Genomic DNA, 13,335 nt, shown 5'->3' on the forward strand with positions numbered 1-13,335 from the left:
CCTGAGCTTGGCCAAATGTGTTCTCTCATTTCCTATACCAGCCCCCCTCACCAGCACCAGCTGCCATGACGTTACTGCTGTCAGCTCTCTATGATTTCACTCTGAGCATCCAACAGAGACTTCTCCGTGATCAGAGAGAGCCCAACTCAAATCTGAGTCCCAAGGTCTGCCCAAACTCCAGCACTCCATGATGTGGAAGAAGGAGCACCTGGATTGGGAATCAGGAACCACAGGTTCAATTCCTTGTTCTGCCATCAAAGGGCTGTGTGCCTCTGAGAAAGTGACTTCCCCTCTCTGGACTCAATTATCTCATTTGTAAAGTTATCAGTGCTCCAATGCTCCTTCCAGGTCTGAGAGATTTTCAGCCTAATTCCTAGACAGTAGGAAGTTTGAGCATCTCAGAATTTTCTTCAAAATTCTGGAGACAAAATTCTGGAGACTGAAGGAGCTTAGCTCAAGAAGGAAACACAAAAATGTGAACACAGAGCTGAATGACTTCAGATATCACTTACCCCAAGTTTCTCATTGTGGGTTGGATACCAAAGCCCAGAGAAGGAGAATAAATTGCCCCAAATCACACATAAAACTAATGGCAAAGTCTGGCTTTCCTAATATTTTTGACTAACATCTTTGGATGGAAGTTTCCAAACTTTTTGGTTCATAGGACATTGATGCTGGGGCAAAAAACTGTCCTACTCTGACAACAAGGATGAGAAAGCTGGCCTCGGAATGGAAAGGGGGGACTGGCATTTCTGAGTGAGGCACAGTGAGGTGGCGTCTGGCTTGTATTAAAGCCCATGAGTGAATGATTAATCCTGGGTGGAAAACAAAGCCCACACCTTGTAATGTTATAGGTATTAGTGCTACGGAAGATTAACCCCACGATCCCCTCGGGGGACCTTTTCAGAACATTGGACTACACTGAGAATCAGTGGATGATGAAAACAGGTGGTCTCACAGGTCCTGTCCACCCACCCCCAATACACATACGTACTCATACACACACTCATCCACGCACGTGCACATGCTCATGCTCAAGCTTACCTCGATTGTTCTGTAGCTCTACACAGGGAAGAAATGGGGTTCAAAGTGAACCTGTGTGCCCACAGCTGGCTCATAGGCTGGTGATGGAAAGGGACTCAAACTCATCATCCTCCTTGCATTCCGACCCAAACATGCCTCTACCTCCACATCCTGTTTCAGTGAGGCCAGCAGCACAGGCATCTTCCATGATCCACTCACCTGCCTCCTCCCTCTAATCAGGCATCAAGTACTTCCATCGTATTAATTAGTATTGCTCAGCCGCATCCAGTTTTCTCTATTCCCATCATGACTAGCAGTGCCACTATCTCTTCAGTTTTGGCAACACTGTCTTACTTCCCTTACCATTTATGATCTGTGCCTCCATCCCTAGGTCTACCCAGGTAGCCACACATAGAAAAAGAGCTGTCTTAAAGTGAAATTTAATCTGGATCATCTCTTACTAAAGACACTCGGTGGCTCCCCATCACCCTTGGGCTGAAGTTCAGACCTTTTAGCATGGCAGTCTGGAACCATCAATACTGGCCTCCTCTCAAACTACCTGGTCTCTTTGCTCAAATTCTCTTTCTCAGATTTTACCCCTCAGCTACCAGTAGCAAGGAGTCTCCCCTCCTTTCCCTGGCTAAATCCCCTGGCCTTAGCTTAAATGCCACCTTTTTCACAGGTTTTCATTGACCCTTTAAGATGAATGAGGAGCTACTAGCCCATGTGCTTCTCTTATTATTACAATTTTCTCACTGTTTTGTTACTGTTTGTTCATTTGGCCACTTTCCATATTAATCAGACAAAGCTCCAAAAGGGCTGTGGCTTCCCTACTGCCTAGCACAGGGCCTGTTACAGAGACAGTACTACACAAATGCGTCTCGAATGAATGGAAGTCTGACTTACATCACCTGGTCTAATCCCTTCACTTTCAGGATAAGGAAACTGAGGCCCCAAGAGGAGAAAGGACCATGCCACAAGATTCTCTTTGGTCCATTTGATTATCTGGTAACTAATCTACCTCAGAAGTTAAAAGAAAGACCTCCAATATACCAGATATCACCTGTTTTATCACAGATTTCTGACTACTTATCGACCTGCCACAGGGTTGGTTCATCCGTTCATTAGTGCATGCATGCATGCATTTATTAACTTTCTTTTATTGACCATCTACTCGATGTCTGGCCTTGCCTGAGAAGCTGAGAATAATGTGGCAAATACTACCTAACCGCTAGTACCTCACTGTCAAGTCAAAATGCCACTTAACAGGAAAAACACACCGATATATGCTGAAACTATCACAAAGGGAGAGCTTGTAAACCCTATGAGAGAGAAAGTACATCAGGGAGGAGCTCTGAGTGTCCAAGTGTGCCTGGAAGTTTTTCTTTAGAAATGGCCAGTCTCCGAGCTCATGGTACAGATTTATTGCCAAATGCAACATGTAACCTGCTTCCTCCACCCTTACAGAATTAGACACAGTCAGTGGTCTGAACAGAATGTCAGCACTGGGAATGTCCTTCAGAGTCATCTGACTATGCTTTCATGTTGTAGAAGAAGGACTTCAGTCCACAGATGGGGAGTCACAGACCAAGGACATAGCAAAATTTCAGGTCAGTACTGTAATCCAGGTCTCCTGATCCAGGGCCAACATTTTGGTGGGTTTCCTCATTTTTTTCTTTAGCTCAGCTGCATAGATTAAAATGCAATTTCTCTTTTCTTTTTTTTAATCCAACACTGAACCCCAGCAACTCCAGTTTGTGTTTAGCGGGAAACAGTTTCATGTGTGTGTCTGTGCGTGTCCATTTGTTTGCCTTTCACACATACTCTCTGTCCTCGCCCTGGCTGAGAACAAGCCTAATGAAAACCAAACAAGAGAATCATGAACATTTAAATCTTCATAGTTCCCCTGACTGCATCATGTTCTTGCAAGTCCATTATCTCATTAGTTTTTCAGGACACCCCTTGTGAAACTGCACAGACAGGAGTCATCACCTGCTTTTTCCAGGGGGAGCAACTGAATCTCAGACCATTGAAGAGACCTGGTCAAGGTCACACAGCAAGGCAGTCATGTGCTGGCCTGGGGATCAGACGTTCTGATTCTGAATTTGGCATCTCTAAGGCAAAAGTCTGAGGTTCTTGTTTTAACAGACATGTCGTAAACCCACTAAGACCTGTCCTAAGGATTCTCACCATGTCCAAGCACAGACTGGATGAATTTCGTCCATTCCTCTCGCCAGTGCCCACTGTGAGACAGAGTCCACCATTCTTCTCACATCTGTAATTACTCTGACGGCTATTCATTTCTTTCTCTTTCTTACTCATTTATTTGTTTTCTTAAAAATCAGGAATTAAAGCTGCACAACCAAGTCCAGTCCATCCTACTACTCTCAGGGTGAACAACAAAGAAACAGAAGTAAGTGACATCAGGACACAGGTACAACCTGATTTCGCTAACTCATTGTTTTCCAAAGGATCTCTTGATCCATCCCACCCTCTAAGCAAATTTAAATTAAAATCTATTCTTCCATTTCAGGAAATAACATTTCCCTCATTCCAAATTCTCAAACCAGAAATGAGAATCACTGGACAGCTCCTTCTTAAAACCCTTGCATCACATCGCCAAGTCCTGTTGATTCTACCTTTGAGACATACTTCCAGTTCATCCACCTCTCTATGCAAATAATCACAATCTCAGTTTGGACTTTAGCGATAACTCCTATTTGAACTTTCTCACTCTTCATCAATCCTTTCTTTACAGAGTCCCCAGAGCAATTTTATAAAAGCTCAAATTTAATTGGTTTAGTCCTCTATTTCCCAATGAATAAATCCAAACTCTATAATGTGGGCCACAACCCCTTCATAATCTGGCCCCTGCTTAGCTCTCCAGTTCTGCCTTCTATGTATTTCTCCTTCACTTAAGGGGAAAATTATATTCTTTATAACCTTTTGTAATAATAATCTTTAGTTTGCAATTATATTTTTATTTGGGCTATTATTTAGTTCAGCCCTCCTATCCAATTATAAAATTCAGAATTATGGTGCTAGCATTGAGACTGGCATGCTGTTGGGACTGTTATTGAATGAATGAAAGAATCAGTGAAAAAAGGACAGGAAGGAAAGAAGGAAGGAAAGAAAGAAAAAGAAAGAAAGAAAGAAAAGGAAAGAAAGAATTTGTCAACGAAGGCTTGGGTCCTTCATTTCACTTCTGTGGGCCTCATTTAACATCTGCAGAAGAGACACTGTAATGGCCTACTTGCTTCAAAGTTCAGTAGTGTGTCAGACTGATAACATAGAAATTTTTAAGATAAGTGAATTCAGTGGTGTTAGCATCAATCAAGAGCCCTTCACACTTTCAAAATCATGAAGATACTCAGAGACAGTCAGCACTTCTATGGCTGCTGCTGCTGACTCTGGAGATCTGTTGATTTTGCTAAACCTTTTGTTTACCCTAATGTTCTCAGAACTCGTATTTCATTCGGAGAGATACTTGGCCTAAGACTGATGAGAGGAGTTATAGGTGGATGATGCCCAGCTTCCAGAAATAGAGTAAGATTGTGCTGATTATGTACCTTGCTAACCTGGGCTAGGAACAGAGGTATTTGCTCTGGGCTTGGAGAAACAGCTCTCACTCCTGATGCTGTTCTTCTGTCCTGAGGAGCAGAACATCAGAACACAGGCCAGACTGTGTTTGGTAGGTGTGGGATAAGACTCCGTTGAGGAGGTCTAGAGTGGAGGACGCATGTCAGCAACAGGTTCCTGGAAACCACACTGGTCTGACAATGTCCACACTTCAAGACTTTTCCTCCTAATCTACATTTATTCAAAAAACAAATGAAAAATCTGCTCTTTTCTTTCGTGTGTGTTTATTCTATTACTTTTTGGAAACAAGAAAAGCTAGTTTTGACAGCTATTTTCTCTATCCATCAAGATGTCGCCTCGTCCTTTGCCTGTTATCATAGCAATGATTATGCTCTAAGGTTTGTTAGACACACCCTTTGGGGTCAGGCAAGGAGGCGTAAAACTTGACTCCAGCATCTATTAACTGAGGGACCTTCAAAGAATGCGACCTATCTGAGTCGCAGCTTCTCCACCTAAAAATAAGGCATACTGATGCCTATGCCTCATGGGTAGGCTTACATGAAGTATAAGATGCATCTATGAAGTATTCACTACATGGTAGTTATTATTACTAGCAATGTTAGTACTACTAGTAGTGGACGCTACTAGCATATATGAGGGTGGTTAACACAATGACTACATTTAGTCTCCACTGAGAGCAGAAATCAGGTTCGTTTTTGTTACCCATTTGTCTTCAGAATGTGGCATGTTTCTCAGCACAGAGAGCATATTAAGTTAACATTTATAAATATATCAATGCATACATGATTACTCAGAGTAACTATCATAAATAACAGCACCCTCTGGACTACCTACTTCACCCTAGATTCTAATAACATTGATGGATATGAAAGAAGGCAAACAATATCCCAATTTAACACATGGCCAAGGTGAGGTGTAAAGAAATTAACAACCAGACAAAACTTAAAGATATTAATAGCAAGTCACAGAAAAAAAATGTAAATAGCCAGTAGTATTTGAAAGATGCTTAGTCGAGATGTTCAATCACAAGAACATCAATGAGAAGTCATGTTTTACTCATCCAATGGCCAAAGACAAAGCACTTTCATTTTGTCAAGCAGTAGTGATGACATGGAACAGCAGGTCCTGCTACACACTGTTGTTGTGATGTGAGCGAGTTCACTCTCTCTGAATGCCACAGGTCGTATCCATTAAAATGAAAAAGACTCAAGTTTTATAACCCAACAGTTCCATTTCTCAGCATCAACCTGGAGAAATGCTCATATATGCCCACAGGAGGTTTATATAAGAGTGCTCACTGCAGCATTTGTTTATAATAGAAGAATGTGTGAAATAATCTATTTGGCCAGCTTTAGGGGTATGGCTATTCCTACTATGGAATACTAAACAGCAGTTAAAAAGAATGAAGTAGATTTAAGGACCAAAGTGCATCAATAGCTCAGATTACTACATTTCCCACCTCAAATCTCTACATTAGTTTTACAATTGAACATGCACTTCTGCTGTGAAGTGTCATATGTTGGTTCATTCACTCATTGATTCATTCACTAATTCATTCATTTATCAATGTTTGCTGAGCATCTACTTGGTTTCAATCATCTGTATTGGCAAATCTCTCTAATGCTCAACTCTTTCATCTTTCAGGTCTCAGCTCAGACATCTCTTCCAAGAAATCTTCTTTAACTACTTCAAGCTGAGTTAGAACCCTTCCTATGTTTTCCCACAATCCCTTGCACTGCTCGTACCATAGCACTTTTCACCTGATTCCTTACCCGTTTCCCCGTTTAGACTGTGTGCTCATGAGGCCAGGGATAAGGACTCTATTCCCCATTCCATGGTAACTGATCCCCAGTAAATATTTGCTGAATGAACTGACGATAAATGGATGGGCAGATGAATAGATACATAATGACAGTGAGCTGTTATTCACTGATTTGCCTTATACCTCATTTACTCTAAGCCAGAAAAAAAGGCTTAGTTCTGTCAACTCTTTACTTCTTAGAGAAATTTGAATATTCCATGCAGACCCAAACAGCATGGTGCCCAGTGCAGAAGAGTCAGGTTGACAGTTAAGTTGAGAAACAGAAGCTTCCCTGTTCTATTCCCTAGTTAGACCCATAAAGGACTGGTTAGGTAATGTGTATTGCTGGACTCCAATACTGGGTCATAGGAACTGACTGGGAGCCAGAGGTCTGTGAGTTGTAAGCCTGTCTTCTACTTGCTGTATCTTGAACTTTAGCCAGCATGGATGCATGTCTAAGCTCTAAAATTCTGCCTTTGCATTATTACAGCAGGGAGTATTGTGGTATTGTGGTCAAGAAGGTAGGATTTGGAATTAGACCTGGATTTTAGACCTGGCTCTGCCATTACCAGCTGTAGGAGGTTGGATGAGTAAATTTTCTGAGCCACAGCTTTTCTCTGTGCTTCATCTGCCTCATAGATATTTGTAAGGTATTTAAAGCAGAGTGAGTATTCACAGTAAATGGTTATTATTGTTATTATTATTATCATCATGATTATTGTCCACACACTACACAGTTCACTAGGGCATCCAATACCACGCTGGGTATTGATTGTTGTAGACAATCTCTGCTGAGTTCCTTTTACTACAAAAAAGTGAATGAGTCACCTGTCACCTAAGAACAATGTCTATCCACATAGAATTGCTTAATGTGTTTTCCCTTCATTTTCCAGATAGGAAAATTGAAGTCTAAATAAGAGATGCAATGTGTTTTAATGTCACATGGTGATTTAGCAGCAGAGTCCGTGTGGGTCCCCTTTTCCTCTGCTTATGTTAGGTCCCATTCAATGAAAGGGTTTTCACTTTAGGGAGACATTCCACATTTCTTCCTTGTCCTGGCAAAAAGTAATCAGTCTACTGGAATTGTCCATTGGGTAAGCACAGAAGCATCTCCCTTCATCAATGTCATACCTTGGGAAACTATCTCCAGTATAGATAACAGAAAGAATAAATATTTTTGCTGAGAGGAAAAAAATGAAGACAAAGGTCAAAGGAGATCATGTAATGGGTTGAGTTGGGGAGGGGAAAAAAGCATTTTTTTCCTCTCTCCTCTTTTTCTCCAAAACAGTCTTTATATAGAACTTGTATAAGAGCCAATTTATTTGATATGGAAAAAATGTGAAAGCAGCAAAATACACATACACACACACACAGAGGTATTTGTGTTGGAGCTCAGAACTTGAATTACTAAGAGATAAAGGAGCTGAAATGGCAGGTCGACTTGGAATGATCTTTTACTTTGTTCAGAGTCTCAGAGAACATTCAAGTCAGGAAGCCCAGCCCAGCCCAAGTCTCCGATGAATTACTTGGGACTCAGGAAAGACAAAGAGGACGGCCAGTGAATGCCTCAGTTTAGCCCTCATGCTTGTCACATAGTAAGGACTAAAGAAATATTTGTTGAGCGGAACGAAAGAACAAATGGTACACAAGAGCATGGACCTGTGGTGGTTTTGGAAGCCAACTGGCACAGGACTAGGGATTTTAACTAAGCAGTTAAGGTCTTCAGCACTAAAGTGTGAGTGTCTACAGGGAAGGGACTGGGTCTGAGTCATCTATCTAATCTTTACCTCCCAGTACAGACTCTGGCACACAGAATGTTCTCAAGGCATATTTATAAACTGAATTAGTGGCTGTATGAGTGAAAGAGACCCTGCAGATTCCTGGGCCCTAGATATCATTTAGAGAACTGGCTATTTAACTTTAACCAGCATCAGAGTCATCTGGAAGGGCCCTGTCCTCAGAGTTTCTGATTCAGTTGTCTGAGCTGGGGCCTGAGGACCTGGCCTTTCCACGTACTCGGCTGACATTAATGCTGCTGGTCAGGGGCCACGCTCTGAGAGCCTGGTTTAGTGCAATGGTCCTTGAATTTGGTTGCACTTTATCAATACCTGGTGAGATTTTAAAAGTCTGATGGTCAGGACTTATCCTTAACAATTACATCAACACCTGAGAAGGGAAGGGCTGAGAAGGTACGCAAGTGAGATGCAGGCAATTTACAAATGTCCTGTTTTCATGTTGTGCAATTAGAGTTTGAGAACTACTAGTCCAGCACAACCTCCCCCTTGCAGAGGAGGTTTCTAAAGACCAGACAGGTAAGTGACTCGCCTCAGATCACAGTGCAAGTTAATGACTTAACTGAAAATAGAATTCAGGTACTTTGACTTCTTCAGTTCAATTTCCACCATTCCACACTTATCAACCCATGTCAGCTCTAACAGGCTCATAACTTGAGGCAAAAAATGAAGGCTGTGTTTAAGCGGAGGTTTTAAGACCTCTATTATTTATTATCGCCATTGTTTTATAAAGAAATTTTAAGTGGATGCATATTTATAGAACTTTACTTCTCTAGACAAGTTAGGAGATGGAAGAGACAGGGTTATGGAGTATTTTCAAGGCAGGACGATTCTTTAAATTTTAAGTACATTTTCAAACACAAACCAAGTGCTCCCTCTGAGTTCTTAAACAGATGTTCTTCATCTCCGAGTCAATGAATGGGCAAGGGCTTGCTTGTGATGTGCACATTAATTGCTGGCATGTAAAAGGAAGTGCCGGTAAAGTGTTTGAAAGTGGTTCTGTCTCTTAAAAAGATTAAAAGTTTCCTCCAGAACTTGGTTTCTATTAATGATTGGCTTAGTAAATATTTTCAAGTAGACAGAGCAGAGATTGTGTCTTATATCATTTTAGAATCAAAGAAAGAGCCACAAAAGGCCCGTAGAAACCACTGACTTTAATATTGTCATCACGCAGAAGAGGAAATTGAGGCTCAAAGAGACTGACTAATTTATCTAACATTAGTAAGTGGACTGGCTGGAACTAGACACAAGGCGTCTGACTCCTGAACTATTGTTCTTTCCAATACTCAGAGTATTCTCTACCAAAGTTCATTATACATAGTAATGTTCAACAAATGTTTGATGATTGACTTCACAGATTCTTGGTAGCTAAATTAGGTGGCTAAGGCTCCCTCATTTGTTAGGTTAAAGCAGAATTTGGAATCACATTTTTAACTGAACACTGGTTAAGTGCACTGGCTTAAGAGTCAAGATGGAATACTGATCTCCCTACTTCCTATGTGATCTTGGACACATGACTTCACATCTTTAAGCTGCAGTTTTCTTTTTAAAACAAGGATAATAGGGCTGTGGATGTAGAGAAGATGAAATGAGTAAAAGAGGCAAAGACTTTAGCCCATCATCTAGCAACTAGGAAAAACACTAATGATGTCATTAGAATGTGGCTTCTCTCATAACAGCGGTCCTCAACCTTTTGGGGGACCAAAGGGACTGGTGCTCCTATGAGAATCTAATGCCTGATGATCTGACGTGGAGCTGAGATGGCGATGCTAGCGCTGGGGAGCAGCTGTAAATACAGATGAAGCTTTGCTTGTTCGCCTACTGCTCACCTCCTGCTGTGTGGCCCATTTCCTAACAGGCCATGGACCAGTACTGGTTTGTAGCCTGAGGACTGGGGACCCCAGTCATACAACCTAAATCCTGAGGATGTTTGAGGAGGGGTAATAGAGAGGTGGCTTGAGAAATAAATATTAAGGACAAACACTATGTCATGTTTAAAAGCAATGAGTATCCAAAAGAATCATGGAGGTCTAGAGCTCCAAGGACCCACAAAGATCCAATGGGTTTGAACATGTGTTCCACTTTAGAAAAGAAAACAAAATGAGGACTGTGACTGGTGATATTCACCTTCTAGCAAATTCTCATGCAAATATCCAGGAACATGGCCAATTCCCAGCCAATCTGCTATGATTTCACCTTCTTTTTATCCACTGAAAAAGCAATCTGAATGAATGAATCTTCTTCAATTTAATATAAAAAGAAATCATTAGCAAATTTCAACTCTTCTATTTTCATTAGTAATAAATGACTTCCTCATTGCTAATCTCATCCAACTATTGGGAAAACTAAGTTTCATAAAAATTGGGACACTTAAGTCATACATTAGAGATGTCACCAGAATCTAAGCCTCCTGGTTCCTTGTCCATTGCTCTTCTCACAAAATCAACTCTGCCTTGTTAAGACAATTCTATACCCAAAGCCAAGCTATAACGCCCTAGGAGTGACTGGCTGTGATGAACCTTCCTCCAGCCCAGGTCTCTCTGATTCTTATTTTTATCCCTCCATAGCCAACCTACTTGGTCCTCTCTCTGTCCAGAAAGTGCACTTACATGTCTGTGAATCTTCTATTGAGATGTAGGATGGAAGCCACATCCACCGGGAGAGGAGGGTCCCGGACCACCTTGTACTGTAGGGGCTTACACTCTAGGCAGAGCGGGCTGTCTGCGACGGAGGTCAACATGGCGGCATCAATCTCCAGGTGCTCATCCAATGTGTAGATCTGAATGCCATACACCTCCTCGCCCACATTCCAGAGTTTGATTGTCAGTGGGATATCACAGAAGACATTCTGAGGGCCCAGAGAAATGTTCTTCCCGCTGACAGTCAACAATTTGATGTCATTGACAGCCCCGCTAGAGTCCCAGTCAGTGGAGACAAAGGTCACCCAGATCGTCAGAGATTCAGGGACCAAAGGGTAGCGGAATTCCAGTTCAAGGTAGCAGCCTTGTGGCTCAGGGCAGGCTGGAGGGACTGTGTGTGGGTTGACAGCTGAATTTGGGCTCCACGTGCGGACACTGGACTTACAGGGCTGTTCAACATCTGGATGACCTATGGAAAAGAGATGAGGATATGAGTTCTTGAAACACCTAGTCTGGTCCTCAGAGTTTCCTGCAGACCTTAGAAGAGGTTTTCCTTACCGGAACTCAGAAAGAGGAGAAAAAGAAAGGGAAAACTCTCAGTGTTTCGGTGAATCTGCGGTATGCACAGTACCCGGCTCATCCCCACCACTGTAACACAGATCTTGAATGAATTGCCAGACATTGGGTCAAAACTATATTCAAGTTAGTGTCTTACTGTTGAGTTAATGTCCAGACTTTCTTTCCTCATCTTCCACTTGTAGGCTTTGTAACTAGGATATAAAGAAGAAAGGGCCTCATATTTGTCAAACACTCACTGTGTCCCATAAACTTGTTTAACTCTTGCAAGAACTCATTTCAGAAGTGAAGAAATGTTGAGTGAAATGACCAAAGTCCTACATCTTTAAGTGCAAAGGTCACCATTAGACCCCAGTTTTGTTTCTTCCAGAAGTTCGTACTCTTTGTTTTCACTACTGGATGCCACTAAAATAAACTAGAATTCCTGTGGTATTGCCTTTGCTGCAGCCTGCTTAGAATGACGGAAGGGCCAGAAACCTTCAATAAAGAGGTGGTGAGCAAGGATAGCATCTGCCTCTTGGACTGAGGATTCTGGGAGGAAACTGTCTAGAGCAATGAACGACAGAGCTGGAAGGCAGCCCTGGACCCATCTTATCTCTCCTCCTCCCTTTCTCTACATGAGGTCATTCCATACCATTGAGCTTCTTCATGCTCTATCCAGTCTGACTCAGGAAGGGGAAAAGGAAGGAGGGATTCTTCTGCTTTTTCCTCAAGGAGACAATGCCTCATCTCCACTGATCTCAGACTTCAGCGAATTCTGAATTTTTCTCTACTGAGATCATTAGTCCTAGACCCTCAGAGAGCTCTCCTTTGCACTGCTGAGAATAGTAATCAGCACTCATTGTAGTGATTGGTTCTATTTTGTTTAAAGGAGTCTAGCAAGATATAGAGATCTGGAGAGGGTAGGATGGAGGGTCTCAAGTCATCCTATTTGACATATTTTTTTTTTCCTTTAGCATCAGTGGTTGGTGGAGGGTGAGGATGCTTGACATTTCAAAAGCAAAGGGGAAAATCAATCTTTGAAAAGGCTTTGTGGTGCTGTTATAGCATAACAGGAATCACCTTACCACAATATAAAAGCTAGAAAGTCATTTTGGGTGGAAAAGCTATTCCAGTGAAGGCAGTTCATGCCTCCAATCTCCTTGTCTCTGCCCAGTCAAGGGAGAAGAGAGAAAATACCAAGCGGAGATGGAGAGAAGGTAAAAAGAAGAAAGAGGGGACAAAGAAAATTCACAAAGATCTCTTTAGATGTAACGCATCAGAACAAGGAGAGATGGACATAACTATGAGATTCCCTCCACTTACAGGAAATGCTAGCTAGAAGCAATCCGTAATTTAAGTCAAAGGCACAAATAAGACTCCCCGTTCAGGCTGAAGCCTTTCTTGCCATCTACTCTCATGCTACTGAGTTCCTGATTCTCTTGACTTTGTGGGTTGTTGGCACACATATATCACTTATTCATTTAAGCTTTTTTGAGCACAGCATTTTAATATACACAAAGTACATTCCATACAGCCATTAATTAATTCATCTGATTGTCACCCAAATCCTGCAAGATCTTTATCACTTTTGTCTCTATTCTATAGCTCTGATCCACACAATGCCATATAGCTTTGCTTAATACAGTGGCTGGTCCAATGACAGTGAACATAGTGGATGCTCAGTAAATTTGTGTTAGAAGAAGAATCTTCTATCTTGTTAACATAAAGTTAAACAAGAATTTAAGGCTCCATGGGAGATCGGAGCCTACCGAGTTATGGTGAGTGCCAGGCAAATATTCCATCCCTTCCATGGGCTTTCTCCTGGAACTGGCAAGGTATAGAGCAATCTTTCTCCCTTCCTTGGAGAAAACGACGGTCAGTGGTGGAAAGCCACAGGAGAGCAAAGACGACAAATCTATTT

General features: G+C 41.9%; 1 protein-coding gene across 1 annotated transcript in view; it reads right to left on the reverse strand.

The window, feature by feature from the left end:
- PAPPA (pappalysin 1) overlaps positions 1–13,335 on the reverse strand; it is a 219,355-nt gene that overhangs the window by 131,943 nt on the left and 74,077 nt on the right. The window contains exon 7 of the mRNA XM_039866768.1: positions 10,827–11,325. Coding sequence (XP_039722702.1) covers positions 10,827–11,325 — 499 coding nt within the window. The remainder of the gene's footprint in view (positions 1–10,826; positions 11,326–13,335) is intronic.

This window comes from Pteropus medius, unplaced genomic scaffold (assembly GCF_902729225.1).
Source record: "Pteropus medius unplaced genomic scaffold, Ma_sr-lr_union100, whole genome shotgun sequence".
NCBI classification, from domain to species: domain Eukaryota; kingdom Metazoa; phylum Chordata; class Mammalia; order Chiroptera; family Pteropodidae; genus Pteropus; species Pteropus medius.